This window comes from Gobius niger (assembly GCF_951799975.1).
Source record: "Gobius niger genome assembly, chromosome: 14".
Taxonomy (NCBI): domain Eukaryota; kingdom Metazoa; phylum Chordata; class Actinopteri; order Gobiiformes; family Gobiidae; genus Gobius; species Gobius niger.
The window spans coordinates 26,891,227-26,914,741 of record NC_136865.1 but is presented as its reverse complement, the minus strand read 5'-3'; the positions used below and the strand labels follow the sequence as shown (position 1 = coordinate 26,914,741).

Below are 23,515 nucleotides of genomic sequence, written 5' to 3'. Positions count from 1 at the left end.
CCCACAATAAAAATCAAGCAACATTTGTCACATCTTTTTCAAAAGTCGTATCTCCATTTTGAGGTATGTTTTGAGGTTTTCATCCTGGACGTTTTCCTCGATGGCGGCCAGCGCTTTATCTCCTCCATCGCTGTAGTATTTTAGCAGTTGTTCGGCGTGTTCGATCCACACACAATTATGACAGCCACTCATGCAGCAGTGAGTGGGGGCAGGAGGGGGCCCTTGGTCTGGGGTCCATGATGAGATTTCCTCTTTGTATTTGGTTTTGTGAGCGTCATCAGCAACAGACGAAGGTGCAGGCAATTTAGTATCCGCAAAGGGGGAGGAGGCTGTTGGTTCAGTAGACAGTACTGCTCTCTGAGATATTTGCCACAAAGAAAGGCTGCACATCTGAGTGATAAAAACAAAACATTAGTTATTTAAGCACTGTAAATACAATGATGTACACACACAATGATGCTACACTTAGATGGAGCAATCGCTGTCATTCTCTGTGAGAAGTATCCATAAGAGTAATATTACTTCCTATTCCTTTAACCCAGTGGTTCCCAAAGTGGAGGTTGGGACAGCTCGGGGGTCATGAGGCCTTGGGTGGGTGTCCCCAGATGATTTCAAGATGAAACAAAAAGAAAATTGCAACTGTTCTTAGTATATTTTTCAGTGTAAATCCTATAGCCTAAATCCTGTAGCCTATAATTAGTGAAATACAATAAATTATTTAAAATAAACTGTTTAGATACATATTAACTTGTTGTTATTCTTCCGTAAGAGGCAATAACTTTATGGGGGTCCCGAGTTGTTTATGTGTCAATTTTGGGGTCCCAGCCAAAAAAAATTGGGACCCCTACTTTAACCATACCATAATTATACCCACTTTCATTGTTAAGTATGCTTTACTTTACAGCACAGTAGTATATTGATACCTACAAGTGTCATAGTAATCGTGATTATATAAAGCTATGACATATGCTTAATTTAGTTCATACCATGGTAATAACTCAGTGTAAAGAGCATAGAGAGAGCATATGTTATTATCCCTCACATTTCCATCATATGTATGAAGTAAGTATATTCTGACCAGTGGCATTTATATACTGGCACAGCTTAGAAGAACCTTAGGGGTTTTATTTATTATTATGATAGATCCAAGAATGTTATAATCAATAACCACAGAACACCAAGCACAAGCTGTATAAAGAAAACAATGAAAGCTTATCAAACTCCTACACAAAGACAGTAAGATTTATAGTCTGCCTTCAAGGTAATAACGGCATAACCTTTAGTTGATTGTATTACAGCCTCTAAAATAATAAGGTGAGAGCGTCCTTTCTACTCATTCACTGGGTTCATATGTTAGCTCGATGCTAACAACCTTAGCCTGAATAGAGCTAACCTTATGTAAACATCCTGAAGGTCTCAGCACATTTCCGCCGAAGCAGAACATCGCGATTGCCAAAGGCTACGAGGAAAATGGACCTTAATCCCAGGCAATAACATTTCTTTTTATTTTGTCTGTATTTAAAGACCACAGTTTAAAGCTTCTCCGTCCGGTGTACGGAAGGGAGGATATGGTTGTCAACAAAGACGCTGATTGGATGGAAGGCAATTCAGCGACCAATCACCAACATAATAATAAAAATACATGAACCAATGAGACATTTTTAATAATATGAGTGCGTTTGAAACATGTGGCCACAACGGGGCAGCATTGCAAAGAAAAACGTATGAGAAGAACAGACAGTGCTCAGTGCTTGACTGAACCATGACATTTTCCTTGTTGAGATTGGCTTTCAGTATTTTCCAAAACAAAAACTACTGGGCTACTGAGATTGGGTTTGGTAGGGTGTAGTATTTTTGAAATTTTTCATAAACTTGACCTAAGTATCTGTGTATTATGAGGCTAGGTGGAGTTCATTACTTTTCCTGTTCCTGTATGTTATCAGAAAATTGTGTTTTGGTTGACACATTTGTAAATGGTTAAAACCTCTTAAAGGAACAGGCCGTCATTTTTACATACTGAGATATGTTCTTGCCTGAGTTTAGACGAGTTGATGCGTACCTGTCTGGTCTTTGTGCGTGCCCTCAGTCATGCAAAATGACCAAAGATGTTGTTAGCATTTGGCCTCTCCCAATGTATTCCTATAGCTCCAAACGGGGGTGAAGTCGGAACCTACCACGCTCTTCCACGGGCACGCACAAAGACCAGACAGGTACGCATCAACTCGTCTAAGCTCAGGTAAGAACATATATCAGTATTTAAAAATGGTGGCCTGTTCCTTTAACTTTCAAATGTGCCATTACACTGTTGCTTTCCAGTAGATAAGCTTTTAGATTTGGGTAAAGCTGAACTGGAGAAAATGCTCTCGGTTCAGGCGGAGGTTAAAAGGTTAAGAATGGGTTTAAATACAAGTGCACAACATAAAACCAGAAAAGTATGCCTTCATTTTCAGACAGGTGGATGCAGAGTGAGTCAAAGTGTGCAACACAACAAAGTTTCCTGTCAGAGTAAAAAAAAGAGAGAGAAAAAAATAGGGTCCTGATGTTAATCCACTTTAGTCCTGTGGTATAGACTTTAAACCCCTGCTTCAAACAGTTTAATTTCAGTCGCTATTAGATTACTTGAGTGTTTATGGAGTCTGTGCTGTGGTCCATAAGGTTTGGACATTGTTTTAATCCTAAATTAGTCCTGGCTTAGCTCCATGTTGGATTTCATTAACCCTTGTGTCGTCCCTGGGTCAATAATGACCCCAGGGACACTTTGTCGATGCGTATCTCTGTCATAGTTTTATCAAATGGTCTGAAATTTCGGATATGCGTTAACATCCATGACTTTTACCAGTATTTTTTTTTTTTTTTTTTTTTTTGATTAAGTGATTACAATGTTTAAGAGTTACAATGAGAAAGAGTTACACTCGTGGTCTGAAAAAACAGTTATTTTTACCGATGCATATGACTGAAAGTATTTTATCTGCACTCTTGCTTTTTACTGTAATTGATTAATTTTTTGTTGATGTTTTTATTGATTCTATTTGCTTTCTTGTATTTATGCAACTGTGAAGCACTTTGAATTGCCTTGTGTATGAATTGTGCTCTACAAATAAACTTGCCTTGCCTTGCCTTGCCTTGCCTATAACTGGCTTAATCTAATACTGTCGCGAGTGAGTCCTTGTTAAATCCTTGTGATGAATTTCTGTTATTTTTCCTTTAGACTTTAGATTTATATACAGCAATGAATAAATATAATTAAATTAATAAAAGTATTACCAGCTTAAAATTGTGAGTGTTTTTAAATTGTGTATTTTAAGAGTAAAGTAATAAAAATCTAGCCTATGTTTTATCATTGTATAGAATATGTTAATCTAAAATACACCAAATTGCGCTAAATTACATCTGTGAAAGTCAAAATTTCCCGGGGGAGGACCCCCAGACCCCCACATAGACATGATTTCATCTTATTACTTGTAAAACCCTGGCTGTGGTCCGGCTTGCACAGACTTCTATAAAGAAATACAAGTGTCCGCCATCATTATTATTATGAGGCTACAGTCCTGTAGGGCTTGTTAAAAAACTGCTCATTATTAATTTTATTGTGTTTTCTGTTTTCAAAATACAGTATATGCACCATCGCAGGTGGATTTCAGTCAACGACCCAAAATTTTTTCTAAGCCCCTGATGATTGGAGTGTCTAGCTCCGCCCCTGCTCCAAGGCTGGAGAAATCCTCTTGAAACTACAAAAAAACCTAACCAACCAACCAGCTAACCAACTAACAAGCTAACTGGCTAGCTAAGCAACCCACAAACCAACTAAAGAACAAAGTAACTAATTATGTGAAGTGATCTCTTTATTGCAACCAGAATTAGTACTTGATTGAGTACTTATACCCATTACCAACACGTTTTTGTCTTCAAAAACACCAGCAGCTTTTCTTTATGCCCCATAGCCTTATAGTTTAAAGTTTTATATCTAAAGTTTATATCCTTTTGTTTTATGTTGCACGTCTGCACCGAGAAAAATTCCTAGTTTTCATATTGCTTTCAGTTTTACTTCAATGAATGTTGTGTCTGTACTTTAACTTAAGTAAACATTTTCAGTTCTTCTTCCTCGTTGCTGCTGAGTCTTCCTATATGTGTATCTCTGTCTCGTAATTTCATCAGGAAGTCTGTGTTTCTGTTGTCGATTTACAGGAGGTTTGTCGTCCATCTGGTTGAGGCAGTGGATCACAGCTGCTTAAGCAACAATTCAGGGAATATTTCTGGTCCCAGGACTCAGCCTTGTGGAACTCCCTGATTGCCTGGGCTATAGGAGATAAGAGAAGGCCAGAGCTACGTCGTAGAAGTAGTTTACTGAAGCCAATGTGAGTTTGGGTTTGTTGTTTGTTTTTTTGTGGGAGGGCTTAAAACCACTAGTCATAACATTCTCTGAGTCTGCAGAAAAGCTACTGTTCAATTCAATTCAAGTCAAAAGTGCTCACTCCGTCTATCAGCTGGACTCCTCATCTCAATCTGCGGTAAGTAAAGTCAACTTATTATTGACTATATACAATTTACAGTATCTGATAAAAAATGTCTGAAGTAAAAGTATAAAAGTATGCATTGCAAAATGTATTTTATAAGTAAAAAAGTTTTTTTTTTTTTTTATCATTTGAATCAAACCAGGTCTTAGCGAGTAAACCACGCATTTAGGTCAAAAACAGGAACTAAACTAGGTTTAAACAAGGTCTAAAAGGGTAAACCACTAAACCAAGTCTAAACTGGGACTAAACCAGTTCATAGAGAGTCACAATTTACAGTATCTGATAAAAAATGTCTGAAGTAAAAATATAAAAGTATGCATTGCAAAATGTATTTTATAAGTAAAAAAGTTTTTTTTTTTTTAATCATTTGAATCAAACCAGGTCTTAGCGAGTAAACCACGCATTTAGGTCAAAAACAGGAACTAAACTAGGTTTAAACAAGGTCTAAAAGGGTAAACCACTAAACCAAGTCTAAACTGGGACTAAACCAGTTCATAGAGAGTCACTTTGAAAATAAAATACTTTTACTTTTAACGCAATTAAAAATGTAGTGGAGTAGAAAGTATAGATACAGCCTCTAAAATATAGTTAAAGTAAATAAGTCAAAAAATGTGTTAAAAAAAATAAGTAAAAGTACCTATAATTTGTACAAGCCTTTGTTTTAGTTTTAAACATTATGGCTCAGCTTGTAAAAACCCCAAATTAAAAATGTTAATATTTTAAGAATGGACTGTGAGCTATAATAATCACAAATAAAAGCTTGGCATATGTCACTTTGCATGTAATGAGTCTCATTACATACAATTATGCAATGCAATGCATTATATCATTATAATAGTTTCACATTTTAAGTTGAATTACAGAAATAAATGAACTTTTGAACAATATTCTAATATTCCGAGTTCCACCTGTATATGGAGATCATTATTGCTTAGGACACTGTCACACGTCATTGGTTTTCCTGCTCTTTCTTTAAAAGAGGAAACTTGACTTTTGTTTTTGATGCAGTGATCAAGCAAGACCTAAACAAATCTCTATATTTCTAAGAAACCTTTGAGGAACTTGACCAGAACATACCTTATTCACTCTAGTTTTGCTTTCTTTCTTTCTTACTCTCTCTCTCTCTTTTTAGTGTGTTTACATCCCCACAGTTCTTCTGAATTACACAATGTTGCTTTAACCCACATCCACAGCTGAGCCTTGTTTCAGTTTAACATGCATACCTTTACTTGCAGATACACCATGTCCTTGAACGCCTCATGGCTCGTTTTTGGATCCACCAAAAGTGATCAGGGGGTGAACATTGACGCCTTAAAAGACAGCGTCAGCATCATCCTGTACACTCTCACCATCGTGCTGGGAATTATCGGGAACTCCATGGTCATCTGGGTGGCAGGATTCAAGTGGAAGGTAATTAAAAATCTGACACAAATCATCCTTTGTTCAGAGAGGCTGGGGGCACGTGGAGTTAGAAACTGAATACTAGCTGAATGTTATTAAAGGAAAGCAGGTGGAGTTGCATTTTGCGATGAAATGTGTGGATTTGCAGCCTTTAGGCCTCGTTTTGAACAGAAAATTCTGAGCTTTAGTTGAGCATTTTGCAAATAACTGGCAGTGACCTCGACGTAGGGGGCACGACATAGGAAGTACAAAAGGAACATCCAAGGGGTAGGGGAGCCCGGGTATGGTTGTAACATGGGGAGAGTTGTAACACCACCACTTCCACCACTCAGGGAAAAGATAGGAGTCAAATGATCATTTCAGTGTTTACCCACTTCCTCCCTGATCCCGCATGGTGGTTGTCAAGGTTCTTAACAGGTTCATGCAGATTCTATAGTGAAAAAAAATATTTTATGGTAAGAAAGTCAATTTTTTGTTTAGTGCTAATACTATTGCACATAAAACCATATGACTGTGTGGTTAGCATATGACAGGACATTGTTTTTTTTATTTCTATGAACCTCACAACTTACAACTTACCCCGGTAGTGGGGTAGGTTGTAACAAAGGACCACCGTGTATTTCACATCAGGGGCGGATCTAGAGGGGTGGCACGGGGCGGCAGCTGCCACCCCATTGATGTCGGCCAGGTTTTGTCATTGTCTGGAACTGTCTAAATCCTCGTATAGTCGTCAACCTGGCACTTTATAAATGCATTGTTTCAAGGACTAGTTGCAATTCAGATCTTCAAAGCCTGATTCATTTAATATTTTTTTGGGTCCGTTACCCTGGCCTATAGGCTGTGACCTTTTAGATTTGGGTAAAGCTGAACTGGAGAAAACACACTCGGTTAATAGGTTTAATAAAATAAGTTGACATTTCACTGCCTCATTGAGAAAATTCCAAGAATAAAGGAGGGAAATTTTGAAGAATTTAAAGCACATTTTGAGTTTTTTTCCACCCATTTTTGTTTCACATAAAATCCATGTCTTCATTCATATTTTATCATTTTTATCTTCAATGAGAATCACACAATGGACATAATGTTGAAAATAAAGAAAAGCTGATTCATACAAAGTTTCCAAACATTAGACTGGTACATATGAGCACATACATTACTGAGAATAGATCACACACTTTATGGGGTGAATCATCTCCAGATAACAGGGAAGTTTAACTCCGGGGAGAATTGCTGGGAAAAACTTGTATTCTGTGAAAGACTCTTTTTTGACGTTCAACATTTACGTATGTCGAACCTCCACCAGGGGGCAGCAGCAAACCCCACAGTTACTCTGACACATTTCCTGAAACGTCTGTCTGCGACTTTTGGCTCATTTGCAAAACGAGCCACTTAAGTCTTAAACATTTCAGAACGTTTGGAAAATTAGACTTTGCTGTAAGCCAGCCATTCCCAAAGTCCAGGACATCACGGCCCCCATATCAATTTGAAAAGCTTAGACATACAGTACATTTTAACAAATACATATACACTGAAGAGGTTCCCTACATTTTCCAGTTGAATTTGGCATACTGTTATTTAAGAAGTTATAGCTTGCATTACGGGAACTATAACTTTTAAAAGGAGAAACATTTCCTTTTAAAATCCAATTTGATCGATACACTTTATGGAAAAGCTTTTCGGGGACCTCTTGCAGTGCCTCTGAGGCCCACCAGGGGGCCAAGGTCCATCGATCATCCCAGTGAAGGTTACTGAAGCATCAACAAGTCATCGAGTTTTCTCTGAGGTGCAGGAGGAAGTGTTGGCTGATTATTTGACTCAGACCTGTATTATAAACTGACTCCACGTGAGGTTAAGCATGTGACAGGTAAGAGAGAGACATTGCTTTTTTTATTTCTATGAACCTCACATCTTACAACCCCATCATGTGTTACAACAACAAAGGACTCACGAGGTCTGTGATATTCTTGCAGAGGTTTGATTTGGTGCCATCTGTAGTAAACAAATGTGGGTACTTTGTATGAAAGTCTGCAAAAAGTGTTACAACCACACCCGATCTCCCCTACGTCAGTGGTTCTCAACCTGGGGGTCGCGAGACAAATTTGGGGGGTCGACAGATCTTGCCAATAAAAAATATATTTAAAGGGACTAGATTGAAGTTGGTCATTTTTATGCTCACTACTGCCACCTCAGGTCTTATGTGTAACTGCAGGTTCTATATTAAGCTTGTGCATGACGGCACTTCGGACCCAAAGTAACAACTTTTTGAGTGACAGTTCAGGATCAGTGGGGCAGTTGTGGTGAATAGGTCTGAGCTCATTCGACAAATTGGGGAGGAAAATACTTCATTTTAACATTTTTATACTCCGTCGTGTCCCTTTAATGTAGCATATAATATAATATTTTATTGTAGCAAGTGTGCGCTACCAGAGTGCCATTATTTTTTCTTAATTTGATGAATTTTACTTCTGTCTTTTTAAAAAAAAACAATTATAGGCAAATGTTCCTATTTCTCATGGTGTGACCCGGGTGGGGGTCATGAACCCCTTTAACTGTTACAATGGTGGTCGCGGCTCCAAAAGATTGAGAACCACTGCCCTACGTGATACAAAAAGGTTGGGAAGTGGTATACTGGTATAGTCTATTTAGCTGAAGGATTTTACCTTTTAGATATGCTTCGAATCACACTAATATCTGCATGTAGTTGTTGTGTCCATGAGCAACACACTAGCTTCCCTTACCTGTTCATGATTGTGTTTGACTGATGGCCATTCCTCCGTCAGCCTGCCCCGGGGAAGGAGCGGAAAGTCGCCCACGTGTGGCTGGTGAACTGCAAGTTCAGCGGCTTCTTCAAATACGCCGACATGTTCTGCTCCGCGTTCATGCTCGCCGTCATCAGCCTGGACCAAGCTCGGTGCGTGTGGATGTGGAAGGGAGCTTACGCCACAAAGAAACCGAACTCTGCCTCGATTTCGGCCGTGGCCAGATGGGTGGCTGTAGCTGTGTGGGTACTTGCTTTTGTTTTCAGTGCCCCTTATTTCATTTACCGGCAAGTCCACGTGGGCAAGTACAACCTCAGCATGTGCTCCCTCGACAGCTCCTTTGAGGCCAGAGGAGCAGACAACAGGGCCAGACTTGCACTGTACTCAATTCGCTTTATGTGTGGCTTTTTATTGCCTTTACTGGTAATCGTAATTTGCAACATTTTGACCGCTGTAGGAATCAAACGCAGAAACATGTCTGGAAAATCTCGCGCATTGAAAAGGATAGTCATTTTGGTTGCTGCCTTCTTCCTGTGTTGGGCCCCATACCACTGCCTTCTGCTGGTCAAAATGGTGGACAGCCAAAACAAAATGGTAAAAATGTGGCATCCCGTGGCAAGTGGAGTGGCCTATTTTCACAGCTGCGTAAACCCCATCTTGTACTATTGCATGTTGGCGAGCCAGGAGGGCACGTTCAGGCTGAGCGTGTGGAGCGCAGTGGACAGCAGGAAGCAGAGGTCAAAGGAGCAGGAAAACAACATAATAATCAAGTGAAGGCTATGGGGGAAGCCACCCTCACTTAGTCCATCACTAGGCTATTCAACAGTCTTTGATACGGAGCGACCCTTACATCCAGGGCCGGATTTAAGTAAAATGGGCCCCGGGGCTAAAGTTTTTTCAGTACCCCCCAGAATCAATCAATATTTATTTTTATAGCGCCTTGACAACATCTGTACATATACTGTATGTCTGTCTGTTGGATTTCTCTCTCTCTACAATGAAAGGATACATTTTTATTATTGGGTCACAAATGTGTGAGAGAAAAAAAACAGTTTAACATAGTGACCCCAATTTGAGCTTTGTGGCCCTCGCGGAGGAACCTTTGCTTCTGCCAGAATGGTGGGGGGACACATTTGAAAAGGGGGTCTGGGGGTCCTCCCACAGAGATCTTTTTTATGCATTTTTGGTGCATTTTCATGCATTTTAACAGACCAATAGGTGCATATTTTTTCCTAGTGTTTAGACCTGGTATAGTCCTGGTTTAGACCTGGTGTAGTCCTGGTTTAGTCTTGGTTTAGTCTTGGTTTAGTTTTGGTTTAGTCCTGGTTTAGGTCTGGTTTAGGTCTGGTTTATTCTCAGGTAAAAAAAAATCATCTGATAAATGTGAGGGAGTCTGCAAAGAGAGAGGGAACTAGTTTACAGCCTGCACTGAGTACGCGTGCCCATGGGCCCTTCAACCTGCTGGGCCCCTGGGCTTAGCCCCTGGAAGCCCCTGCATAAATCCGGCCTTGCTTACATCATACATCCATGGTGTTTCCCTGTAAGACTTTGTCATTGTGCCACTGCTCACATGTCTGTATTTGTAGTCTATAAATATATGTAGTTATTTTCTGTTTTGTGTGTTGAGATAATGGTAATTCTGTTGTGTATTGACTCACGCTGATTTGATGAATAAATGATGTAAACTCAAAACAAACAAAACAAAACTGTTTTCCTGTACTGTACACTTGTAATGGAACAGAAATACCCACTCTTGAGTTCAGACTTTATTCTAAAAATAACTATGGATTAATGTGAACACTTATTCTAGGGGTTATTTGTCACTATGTCATGTTATAGATACACCATTTCTGAAAAAATGTCAAAATAGCGACAATATGAGACAAAAACAAGGAAGAAAATGCAACAAAAGTGCCACAATAGAAACAGACAAAGAAGTAACAGAAAAGTGATGAAAACAAATGTGCAAAAAGTGGCGACAACGCAGCAACAACGCGAGGGAAATGACCCATTTAGATGAGTTTTGTTGGTTTGAAATGAGCCATGACTCTGGCCTATAGGCTGTGACCTTTTAGATTAAAGTTAAACAAAATAAGTTGATATAAATTCTTCAAAATAACCACCTTTGGCACTGATTTCATTCATTGAGAAAATTCCTAAAAGGAGGGAAATTTTGAAGAATTTCTTGAAGAGTTTTTTCCACCAGTTTTTGTTTCACATAAAATCCATGTCTTCATTCATATTTTTAAAGTCTTCAATGAGAATCATACAATGGAAATAATGTTGATAGTAAAGAAAAGCTGATTCATAAAAGTTTCCAAACATTAGACTGGTTCATATGAGCACATACATTACTGCGCATAGATCACACACTTCATGGGGTTAATCATCTTCTTCTTCATCTTTTATTTTTTTACGTTCAGCATTTACGTATGTTGAACCTCCACCAGGGGGCAGCAGCAAACCACAGTTACTTAGACACATTTCCTGAAACTTCTGTCTGCGAATTTGGGCTCATTTGCAAAACATTCACTCAAGTCATAAACATTTCAGAACGTTTGGAAGATTACACTTTGTCGTAGAGCCATTCCCAAAGTCCGAGACATCACGGCCCCCTTATCAATTTGAAAATCTCTCGGGGGGCCCCTAATATGAACAATTGACTCTATTTAAATGATCATTATTTTACAGCCAAAATTACATGTTAAATATGAATGAACACACATGTAAGCCAAAAACTGTCTTAGAGCAGAACATTTTAACAAATACATACACTGAATAGCGGTAACTATGGTAACTGTGGTAACTGCATGGCAAATTGCAGATTTTTTTTGTCTTAATAACTCTGTCATTATTGGAAGAATCCACATGAAACAAAAACTGCATCAAAGTTCATTGTCTTCTCTGTCAACACATATAAACTAACGTCCAATTATTTTCTCACCAAGGCGTCCAAAAGTGGTGACAATGTTCGAAAACCTGAGCGTTTCCTGATGAGGAAGATCAATAGTTCATTTTCAATTTGGAGATTTCTCACAAAAACTGTATTTCTCCCATAGAGTATTGGCCCCGCCCTCCACCTAACATTATGACATCATCACATTCTAAATTTCCCCTACCACTAAAAACATGTACAATAGGATGAATGAGAGTGTGTTTGAGAATGCGAGTGTGGGGACAATGGATGGAAATTAGCCCAAGGCCACAATCCGGTGTGGCTTGTTTACATGCATGAGACCCATGTATGTTTGTTAAAGGGGCTAGATGCAAGTTAGCCATTTTATACTCACTACTGCCACCTCAGGTCATACGCGTAACTGCACCTTCTATATTAAGCTCGTGCATGACGCCAATTTCGGATCTTAAGTAACAACTTTCTCAGTGACAGTGCAGGATTTTAGAGGCAGTTGTGGTGAACAGGTCTGAGCTCATTCTACACATTAGGACATGGCTGGAACATGTAGGGGGAGGAGAATACATAATTTTTACATTTTTAAACTCCCAATAGTCCCTTTAACATGTACTGTCCCGGCCAAATAAAAAAAATAAAAATTTAATTTAAAGCTGGGTACCTTAGCATTTTTTATTTTGGCCCAACCGGTTTCTCTCACAATCCCTCCTGCACATCCAGATTGTTCGAGCAAATTAACTATAGGCACGGTTAATGCCCGTGTACAACTTTGGGCGATTGAAAAGCAACAATTAAATTTCACTAATTTAGACTGTACTTCTGTCTTCTATCGCTCAATAAACATTCAAGAGAAGGCGGTGCAAGAACATCTATTTTTTTTGCTGTGTTTACAACACACTCTGAGGTGGTAAATTTACTCTACAACAATAAAAAGTCAGGTTTAAAAATGCAAACAGAAAAATTTACACACAATACAAATACATACACAATGATGCTACTTGTTGTGAGTGATTTTATTTGCATACAGCCTATTACAAACGATTACTCAATGTTTAATTTAATGATAATGAATCATCTTTACAAAGCACTATTAAACATTCATTCACAAAGTGCTGAACAGCGACTTGCAGCATAAAACTATAGAAACAATGAACAGCAAAGCAAAGAAAGTGAGCCGTGGAAATGACTTTTCATTTGTTTATGGACTTTGGGATGAGAGTGTCGTCTTTTAACGGGTCTACGTTTAAAGTAATTCTCTTCACTTTTTCCCTTTTACTTTCAGCTTTTTATCACAAGACCATTTGACATTTCTACAGCAGGGCGTTTTTTTTTTTTTTTACAGTCCCAAAACAGGTCTTGTAAGATGTTTTAGTAATTTGTAGTTTGTTTTTTTGGCACGTTTTCTGAACCGTGTCACCCGCTGTGTCTGTCACAGTGTTTGCTTTAATGTCAAGACTAACTACTTTCTTGTAAAAACACAGGCCTCATATCTTGACACCTATCTAAGCATTAAGACAAGCCCGGGCAAATCCAGCAGGTTTTTCACAGAGAGCCCTGCAGTGGGAGAACGGACTTCAGCTTGATTTTCGATTCATTTTACAGATAAAGAACTTAAAGCAATATATTTAATCAAGTTGGTTCTTTATTGTATTGTAGAAAAGCTCAATCATCGACTGGACTGGGTCTTGGTAAAGCTTATTGGAAGTGTTCTTTATAGGGCCTGTTTTGTGAGTCAAACTCTGTGCATGTGTTGGGGACTCGCCAAAAGAGTTAAGCAACATTGGTAGGTTTGGGTTTGACTGATGCAAATGAAGGGACTGGTTATTGTTATCTGGTGGAAAATATGCCAGGGAGTGGAAGAGCAGGAACACCACAACCACAAACCACCTCATTATTAAAGGCACCTGCACCAGACACAATCATGCTGTTGAAACTGCACTTTGAAGATTGAAACAGATTTGGACCAGGACCAGAAACTAGATTCAGACCAAAAACCTGTCCTCGTTCCTGTTTTCTGCTCTGTCGCTTATGTCTCAATAAAACTGCAGCTGCAACCACAACCAATGAGTGTCACCATTGTGCTTTCGACACATCATTGCCTTTAAAAGTCTTGTGACGCTTTGGTTATAGGGTCCGGACCTTCTTCGATTAACTATGATTCATTTATTACAAAAGGTTCAGGGCGATTAAAAATATGAATCGATAAATAATCACACTTTAGCGGCACAGACACTTTTTTAGCTTCCTTTTTCCTGCAGGACGTTGCTTTTGGGACAAACACCGTAAAGCCACAAACTTCTTTGCTGTCAAACTTGTTTATTCATACAGCCGACATCTAAAAAGATTGTTCTCCAGGGGCGGATCTAGAGGGGTGGCACAGGGTGGCAGCACCCCAAGTAAAGGTCTTGCCACCCCAGCTAGCAAGCATCATTTACCCCAGTAAATGATGCTTGTAAGCGATTAATTGCGATTAATTAAGTACAAAGGCCATAATTAACTCAATTGAATTTTTTTAATCAAGTCCCATCACTAGTTTTGATACAAGAGTTAAGGCTTGTCATTATTATTTTGTCCATCGTTTAGACTGAAAACTGATACTTTCAAAACTCTAAGTTAGCCTTAAAGGGATATTTCAGGATTTTTGACATAGGACCTCATTTCCTTGTTATCCAGAGTGTTGTTGATTTCTGGAGATTGTTTTTGTTTTTCTTTTTTTATGCAGTCCTTATATTTGAAGAGTTTCGTGGTGCTTGGCTAGTGCATGTCTATGGTAACTAATAGTCTGCATTAAAAACAGTCTGACCTAAGCACAGTGCACCTGAGGCAAATCACTTAAAATACCAGACTACCCATATAAATGTCTGTGTTGACTTAATATTTTTTTGAAATATAACCATTCTGCATTTAAAAGCATTTATATTTGAGCTGCATTAGCTTCCTGGTTGTAGCTACGCAGCGGTGGAGTGATCTGTGAGGTTGCCAGATCTACAGTAGTTTGTTTACCTGTGGCCGGCATTACTACTTACGTGGAATTCACAAAGGAGCTTTCTACAAATCACATATGGCAACGTTTGGAGGATTTTGAAGAGGTTTTTTATAGCAGGCTACTAGTTACCATAGACATGCACTAGCCTAGCACTGGCCTAGCACCGCTTAACTCTTCAAATATAAGGACTGCATGAATAAAATAAAAAAAATATCTCCAGAAATTAACAACACTCTGGACAACTAGGAAATGAGAAAAATGTGAAAAATCCTGAAGTATCCCTTTAAGTTTTGCTCTGAATGTGGAACATCTTCAGTGAGAATTAGAGAAAATAGAAAAGATGAGCAAATACATCCAGTCTTGGCCATATCTATCTCGTCATAGCTTTGTGGTTGAGCAATCTTTCCATTATAAACATTTAGAGCCAGTTTATGGCGCTCATGAAGTGCCTAGTCTACGAGCAAACATTAGTCCAGTGTATCCATAGCAACATGTAGCAGTTTAATAATGAGGTCAAATAAACCAGACAAACGTGATGTGAATGTTGAGTTTCATTTTCAACAACAAAGGCCAGTATCATACATGATTATATCCTCTTCACTTGATGGGATATATTTACAGTACTTAAACTGGACAACTTTTCTGTCATAAGCCATGAGTTGTGATTGTTATGGATATTATGAGCAAATATCAGCAACACGCAGATTTTGACATTTGACATTTTTTAGTGCAACATTTATTGTCTATTTATGTTTTTAACAGATTTGTTTTTTTAATCTCTTAACCCCCGCCTTGACCAAGTGCATTTCTATGGCTTCACCCAAAAGAGCTCACAGACGAACAGGCCTCATTTGAAAGCCAAGACCCACAAAACTGATCGTAACTTTTTTGTTGCATTGCCACTGATTTTTTTTTTTGGTCTCATATTTTGAAGTGTTTTTGTTGCCTTCTCATAGCTGTTTTTAGTTGCTTTTTTGATGTATTTTCGTCACGTTTTGGTCACTTTTTTTTTATTTTATTTTTTTATGTTATTGTTGCTTTTCCGGCACTTTTTCTTGTCACTTTTTTGCGTTTTTGTGGTTCTTTTGTTGCTTTTTCCTCACTCTTTGGTCATATTTTTTGTCACTTTTTCCATTGTGTTATTTTTGCTTTCCCAGCACATGCTCTTTTTCTCACTTTTTTGTGGCTCTTGTTTCTTTTTCATCACTTCATCACACCATCTCATTTTTGTCGCTCTGTTGTTGCTTTTTTTTCCACTTTGTTGTTGAATTTCTATCATTTTCGTCTCTATTTTGACCGTTTTTTTTTTCAAGACGGAGTTCAGTAAATGACTTCTGTCGTTTATGTCAGAAAAACCTCAGAATACAAGCATACCGGAGCATTACATGAAGTGGTTGCTTGTGTTGAAAATCTACAAAACAAAGGCGGAACAATATGACGTTCAGGGAGCTGCTCTGATTGGTCGGTAGGCTCCATATCGCTGCGTCACTTCCTTTGAAAGCGCGCAATGGAGTGTTGCCAGACCCTCATCTGTAAAGAAGCGGAGTCTGGTTGGCGAGACTAGTGAAAACCTTCCAAACAATTGATCATGCAGCGTTGTAGAGACCACTGTGATGGAAAGTAAAGGCGCCACGCTGACCACTCATACAGCCTCTGGGTCACTACAAGGTTAAATACACACAAATATCAACTTTTTTTCAACATAAAAAGGTTGCATAATGCACCTTTAAAATATGTTTTATGCCACAAACGGAAGAAATCTACAAACTTAAGATCAAGCAGAGGAATTCATTTGAAAAAAAAAAGATATTAAAAAAAAAGATATTTTTCAGTAAATTTGGCAGATTGGGACACTTTTGAGGAAAACAAATGTGTAAAATGGACAAATACTGTGCAGACTATAACATAGAACATGCTGCGGTGCAACAAATATCATGAAAAATAGTCTGGATTGTTGGCGCTCTACAGCTAAATCCCCAAAAACGGTGCGGAACTCAATGTGTTAAATTCTGCAATCGTGACAGGCCCAGCATTATTCCCGGTTATGAGAATCTCCACAGCCATAAATATCCTTTGGCTCTAATAGCTTTTTCTAATTGACTTTGCAAGATAAGAAACGCCTTCATTTGCAGCTTAATGATCTGGAGCTGGAAGCATCAAAAGACATTAAACAGCCCTTATTCCTTTTCTAAAATGTTTGTCTGCACACAGTGTTTCGCAAAATCACTGAGGACTTGAGATGTACGCCTTTTGTTTCTTTTTGCCCTTTACTCTTTATTTAGACCATTTTTGAGTCTTGTTTTGACACATTTTGATGAAAAAAAAGGTTTCTTATGCTGTTTGTTAAAGTTCATGGGGGAAAAACAGTGTTGAAATGTCGTTATTTCGATTCAGCGCAGTCAGCGGATATCACAATGTGTTTGAAAAGTGGTTTCAAAGGCCTAAATAAAGCACAATCTGAGACCTTTAGCCACTGCACTTTTGACGTTGTTATGTGGGAGGAGTGTGTGAGTGTCAGTGTAAACCACTGACCACAGGCTGTGAAGAAACGACACATCTGCCCATTTCCTCTTCCAGTCAATTTAGTGCACACTCTGTCTGGACTGTCAGCTGCTCCGCATATAACCCTTCACACAGGTAAGGCATGTTCATTTTAGTTTTTACTGTCAATTCAATATGCTTTGTTACACACTGATGCTTTAAATGTGTGGAAATTGCTACCGAGAAGCCTCATCATAGTGAATGACCTACGCAGCACGATATCAAAGAGTCCTGCACTGGGGATAGTTCCACGTTTCACCACTTTTCATTCAAATAAAGCAACTAAAGCTGTTGCCATTTTTGTTTTGAAATTTGTTTAAATGTGCCAATTTGTTGTCATAAGGCAGTTTCAGTTTAAAGGGATAATTCAGGATTTTTGACATAGGCGTCTCATTTCCTATAGTTATCCAGAGTGTTGCTGGTACCTGGAGATATTTTTTTTGTAATTCATGCAGTTGTTTTGTTTGAAGAGTTTCATGGCCCTAGGCTAATGCAAGGCTCCACAGTGCACCTGAGGCAAATCACTTATAACACCAGACTAACCATATAAATGTCTGTGTCTATAGAATATTTTTTGGAATATAACTAACCTTGCATCACATGAATGATCGCATTTTGAGGGACTATTTTCTAGCAGATCACTCCGCCGCTGCGTAGCTTATACAACCACGAAGCTGATGCTGCTCAAATATAAGGTATTTTAAATGCAAAATGGTTAGAATTATTCTGTCGACACAGACATTTATATGGTTAGTCTGGTGTTATAAGTGATTTGCCTCAGGTGCACTGTGGAGCGGGCCATACTGTTTTTAATGCAGGCTAGCAGATACCATAGGAATGCGCTAGCCTTGCTTTAGCCTAGCACCACGTAACTCTTCAAACACAAGAACTGCTTAAATTACAAAAAAAAATATCTCCAGGTACCAGCAACACTCTGGATAACTAGGAAATGAGGCCCTATGTCAAAAATCCTGAAATATCCCTTTAATATCAAGTTTACATGAAATCACCTTTTCATTTCGTTTTTTGTTTTATGTACTAGATGCATTAAATAGTTGGCTATTTGCAAAACTTTGAAAGATTTCCTCTCGGCCTTCTTGTCTTCAGTTCGAAAATAAACCACAAAAGCAACACTTGTTTTATTCCCAGGTCCATTTAAAGCCAGCGCTGACTCAAAGCACCTGACTGTGATAAAGACGGTTAAATTTAGAGCTTCTCCTAAACCTGTGGAAATGTGAAGTTCACCCAGAGTTTGAGAGTTGTGCTGTTTCCATGTTTTTCTGTTTTTATATATAGACCGGATGTCACATTGAAGTGGAAAATAAATAATCTACTGAGACTTAAACACATGGAGTTCACGGCTCTGTCATCAAGCTTCAAGATTTAACATGTTTCCATTAGTGGTTTATTGGACTTAAAGTGCACCGATATACACTTTTTCTGTTCCCAAGCTGTGGTCACTGACCTTATGACCTGTGCTTTGAAATGAAAAGTAAAACAGTCTAAATTATGTTTCACAGAAAAGGAAACTGAAAATGACATGTTTGTTGAGATTGTTTGGGTAAAAGTACAAAATAATACAGATTTTCACTACATTTAATAATAAAACCTATTCATTTAATCTACCTCGAACATTCACTTTGTAACTCGGTTTCATTGATTATTTTGGCACCTCACAGATTCAGCATGTCCTCAAACGCCTCACAGCTCGTTCTAAAATCCACCAAAGATGATGTGGAGGTGGACATCGACGCCATCATGGACAACATCAGCATCGTGCTATACACGCTCACCATCGTGCTGGGCATCCCGGGCAACGCCATGGTCATCTGGGTGGCAGGATTCAAGCTCAAGGTACAGCCTGCTCTGCTCAGAGACATATGCTCACCTTTTTTCTTTCATTCGCACCAGTTTGAGAAATATAGCGTTTAAAAGTTACGCTTTATAATAAAGGACTTGATGCATAATTCAGTTCAACGTGACTTCACCCCTGAATAGATCATTAAAGGTGCATTATGCAACTTTTTATGTTAAAAAAAAAAGTTGATTATAACCCTAGAACAATATAGCGCAAATTCCTAACACCATCACTAACGCTGGGTGATTTTTATCCGAGAAAATACACCCGATAAAAAGTACTAGTCATCAAAAACATGACCATACATGACACATGTGAGTCGTGTTCTTTTATATTAAACTGTGTCATGTCTAATAAAATGAAAGAAAAGCATCATGAGAGGACCAGATAAAAATGCTCCAAAATTACTGGAAAATTAGGTCCACCTTGAAGGAGGCAAGGGCCTGATTAAATACACTAGCCCTGACCCTATACCTTCTATCACCTGAAAATTACCCAAACATGTGCCTGTAGGAAAAAGTGTGTTTTGGAAAACACCCAGGCCATCAAAGATGTCAAAGACAAAGCTGAAGCCCAGAGACCCAGGACACTCAGATAAACGCAGCATCATGACAATCACATAAATAAAACACCCGGCAATAGTTCTAGGGTTAATGTGTATTTGACCTTTCCGTGACAGGGCAGATGCTTGCGTGGTGAGCATACCACCTTTACTTACCATCCCGAAGGCCTGTAGGACGCTCCAGGATCAATTGTTCGTATTCCATTCCAAAAACCTACCAGAAATCCTAAAAAAAAAACTGAAATGAAATGTATCCTGAAGCCTCATAGCACTTTTAACAGTGAGTTTATCAAGCTCAAGTTTATCTAACAAAAACTCCAACATTCTGCATTATTCGGCCTCTTGAACACCTTGGCATGAAAGGCAGTACAAGTGAAATATAAGATCAATAAAACGTTCAATAAAAGAGGATTTGTTTGTAATTGCTCTAAATCATAGCTTCATATGTTTCAGTATAAGTTATCACTAGTCACGAGGAACTAGTGAGGAGATAGATTTTACAGGTTTTACTGCACACAGAATTCAACATGATTTATTACTCAAATCATGAATAAGTTATTTTCCTTAATTAAAGGTGTAATTTAATGAGTATTTAAGTTATGCGTGAATGAGTACACGTGAATGTAGCCTTATTCTAAAGTGTCACCAATTATGTGATGACACAGCAGTACTCGCGAAGGCTGTGTCATTGAGTCCCTTGTGTACGGAATGCGTGGTATAATTAAACATGCCTTGCCTTGTTCTTGCGTAAATGTATGGTAATGGTATGGAAAGTATTCACCGTATTCCGCCCAGCCCTTACTTACTTACTTATTTAGACAGGCCTTCCTTAATACATTATGCAGTTCGATTTTGTCTTGTTTTGTCTGTGGTTTTTCATCTGACGCCATTTAATGTTGGCGTTTTCTCCAGTGTTTTCATAGAGAGCTCTTTGGCTGTAAAGTGCCATAGAAATAAACATTGATTGATCTAACCACCAGGTGCGGCTCTATAGGCCGGAGAGCTGTGTGTTCAGTAAGCTGTTTACAAGTTAATAAGGTATTAACAGAGTGTGATCCTGTACAGCAGGGGGTTAGGCAGGTTTGCTTGGTGGAGGCCAATTTTCTTCATCGTCTAAAGACCAAGGGCCCGACCCTCTAGAGCAGGGGTGGGCAATTAATTTTCATAAGGGGCCACATAAGAAGCCTGAATTGAGTCGGAGGGCCACACCAACGATAACTTGAACTTATTCTTCATCCTAGCGTGAGATCGACAGACGGATCGGTGCGGCGTCAGCAGTGATGCGGTCGCTGTATCGGTCTGTCCTGGTGAAGAGGGAGCTGAGTCGGGGCAAAGCTCTCGATTTACCGATCGATCTACGTTCCCACCCTCACCTATGGTCATGAGATTTGGGTCATGACCGAAAGGACAAGATCGCGAATACAAGCGGCCGAAATGAGTTTCCTTCGCAGGGTGGCTGGGCGCACCCTCCGAGATCGGGTGAGGAGCTCAGTTACCCGGGAGGAGCTCGGAGTAGAGTCGCTGCTCCTTCACGTTGAATGGAGCCAGCTGAGGTGGCTAGGGCATCGGTTTCGGATGCCTCCTGGTCGCCTCCAGCGGGAGGTGTTCCAGGCATGTCTTAGTGGGACAAGGCCTCGTGGAAGACCCAGGACACGCTGGTGGGACTATGTCTCCGAGCTGGCCTGGTGTCGGCTCGGGGTCCCCCCAGAACAGCTGGAGGAGGTGTGTGTGGACCGGGAAGTTTGGGCATCTCTGCTGAGACTGCTGCCCCCGCGACCCGGCCCCGGATAAAGCGGAAGAAAATGGATGGATGGATGGATGGATATTCTTCATCCTATTGTACATTTCACTAAATTGTGTATTTTGAATATCTGATACTGTGTCTAGCATCAAGGCAAGGACGCACACGTGTGAGCATCGTTATGTAGCTTATTCAACTTCGTATACTCGTAAACTTCTACTGTCGCACTGAAAGTTCCTCTGTGCTTCCTTCAAACAGAGTTTGTGGGAAGTGCAGCGATAGTGGGGGTCTCAGAGTAAATTTCCCTGTGGGCCAAAATATATAAGTGTATTGCCGAGGTCCATAAACAAAAGCTCCAAAATAAATATATGTTTTGATTGGGAAAATACGATTCAAGAAACTTTTTTCAATAATAAATAGTAAGGAGCCTGAGCCAATGTGTTGTTTATATATTGATCTCTCATTATGTCAGTGCCCTCTACTGGATACGTGTGGAATTCTTTCCATTTATTTTGATTTAAGCTGCCCCCTAGTGGCTGGAGTGAGCATTCTGGTAATTTCTTAAAAAAATCATAACTAAGGTATGGGCGTCGAATCGTATCGCGGGCCAGATGTGGCCCGCATGCCGTAGTTTGCCCAGGTCTGCTCTAAAGCATCACTTTCTAAAAACGCCAGTCAAAATGAGTGTTCTGTTAAGAAATTTTAAAGGAACTGACAGTATTTTTTTTTTTTCAGAATTTTGACAAAGACTGCATTAGAAGTAAATTATACGTTCAAATAAAGTTGATATTTTTAAACCTTTGACAGATTTTGTTGCTCAAGTTACATGATGTTCAAACTCTTTACTAAAAATGTATTCCGAAAAACCCCCCTACCTCTGTTTGAAGAGGCCCCAAAATGCCGCCACTGCTAAAGGAAGCTTGAATTTAACATATTTCCGCCATTTTTCCCCCTCAGCCTAAAGTCACCAATGTGTGGCTGGTGAACCTGGCAGTGGCCGACCTGATCTTCTGCTTCACGCGGCTCTCGTCCCTCATCAAGAAACTCTTCTTCGACCACTGGCCTTTCGGCGTCTTCCTCTGCAAGTTCAACGGCTTCTTCAAATACGCCAACATGTTCTGCTCCGTGTTCCTGCTCGCCGTCATCAGCCTGGACCGGGCGCTGTGCGTGTGGAGGCCCATTTTCACCAAAAGACGACGCACTCTGTTTGTGGCCCGGGCGGTGGCTGTCGGCGTGTGGGCGCTCGCTTTTGCTTTCAGCGCCCCGTATTTTCGGTATCGGGGAGTTTACCCGGGCAAAAACAACCACAGCAAGTGCTCGTTTGAAATGAAGGAGTCGAAAGAGGGCGACAACAGCGCCAAACTCGCTCTGTACTCCATCCGGTTTCTATGTGGCTTCTTGCTGCCGTTCATGATCATCCTCGTGTGCTACGTCTTCGCCGGCGTGGGGATCAAACGCACGCGCCTGTCAGGAAAGTCCCGCCCTCTGAGGATACTGGTCACGCTGGTCGCCGCCTTCTTCCTGTGCTGGGCCCCGTACCACTGCCTCCTGCTGGTCAAAATGGTGAACAGCAAGAACATCGTGGTGAAAATCTGGCACCCCGTCGCGAGCGGAGTGGCCTACTTCAACAGCTGCGTGAACCCCATCCTGTACTACTGCATGGGGGTGCAGGCGCGGGGCAGGGACGGGTACAGTTTGGCGAGGGTCTACAAGAGGGCCCTGCAGGAGGACGTGAACGGGCCGACCTCCCAGTCCGTGGAGGGGACGGTGGAGGAAGACACGAGCTCCAGACGCAGCCGAGAGGACAACAGAAGGCAGCGGTCCTTAGAGCAGGTGGACAAACTCTGAGGCGCGAATGAGGCGCTGGATTGTTTTACTTTGGTCAATGTTAATGTCAGGGGCGTGTCCGTGCGGGATGAGGCACCGGACCAAGAGTTTAAAGGCCCCATATCTGATTGTTTTGGTCTACGAACAATGACATTTCAGTCATTTGTGGGCCAAGCTCATTCCTACCTTTGCAAATGCTTTTCTAGCTCAGAGTTTGACAGAGGGATGAGTTTCTAAGCATGTTTCAAAACCTTCGTATAATGTACAAGGCTGCTAGTTCACAATCTATATAAAAAACTAACAAAAAAAATCATACTTAGATGCACAGCGCACACGTTTTTGTCACATTTGTCTGCATTGACAATACACTGAAGAACAAAACTGATTATTTGATTCCACTACAGGAAGAAGTGGG

The 23,515-nt window shown here is 40.0% G+C and overlaps 2 protein-coding genes across 2 annotated transcripts; both read left to right on the top strand.

The window, feature by feature from the left end:
• Nucleotides 1–4,425: 4,425 nt before the first annotated feature.
• Nucleotides 4,426–9,537, top strand: LOC306974280 (C3a anaphylatoxin chemotactic receptor-like). Its single transcript, XM_079571457.1, has 3 exons — nt 4,426–4,508; nt 5,750–5,924; nt 8,696–9,537. The coding sequence occupies exons 2-3, from the start codon at nt 5,757–5,759 to the stop codon at nt 9,446–9,448; spliced, it is 921 nt and encodes a 306-aa protein (XP_079427583.1). The 5' UTR covers nt 4,426–4,508; nt 5,750–5,756; the 3' UTR covers nt 9,449–9,537.
• A 7,581-nt stretch (nt 9,538–17,118) lies between these two features.
• On the top strand, nt 17,119–23,287 carry LOC306974033 (fMet-Leu-Phe receptor-like). The gene is made up of 4 exons (XM_079571143.1): nt 17,119–17,208; nt 18,792–18,966; nt 22,231–23,154; nt 23,194–23,287. Exons 2-3 carry the CDS (start codon nt 18,799–18,801, stop codon nt 23,119–23,121), a joined length of 1,059 nt encoding a protein of 352 aa, XP_079427269.1. The 5' UTR covers nt 17,119–17,208; nt 18,792–18,798; the 3' UTR covers nt 23,122–23,154; nt 23,194–23,287.
• The last annotated feature ends 228 nt before the right edge of the window (nt 23,288–23,515 follow it).

Excerpts from the sequence above, each read along its gene's own strand:
- LOC306974280 (XM_079571457.1), top strand. The coding sequence starts at position 5,757 with ATGTCCTTGAACGCCTCATGGCTCGTTTTTGGATCCACCAAAAGTGAT. Across the intron at positions 5,925-8,695 it reads TGGCAGGATTCAAGTGGAAG|CCTGCCCCGGGGAAGGAGCG; the intron begins GTAATTAAAAAT and ends TTCCTCCGTCAG.
- LOC306974033 (XM_079571143.1), top strand. The coding sequence starts at position 18,799 with ATGTCCTCAAACGCCTCACAGCTCGTTCTAAAATCCACCAAAGATGAT. Across the intron at positions 18,967-22,230 it reads TGGCAGGATTCAAGCTCAAG|CCTAAAGTCACCAATGTGTG; the intron begins GTACAGCCTGCT and ends TTTCCCCCTCAG.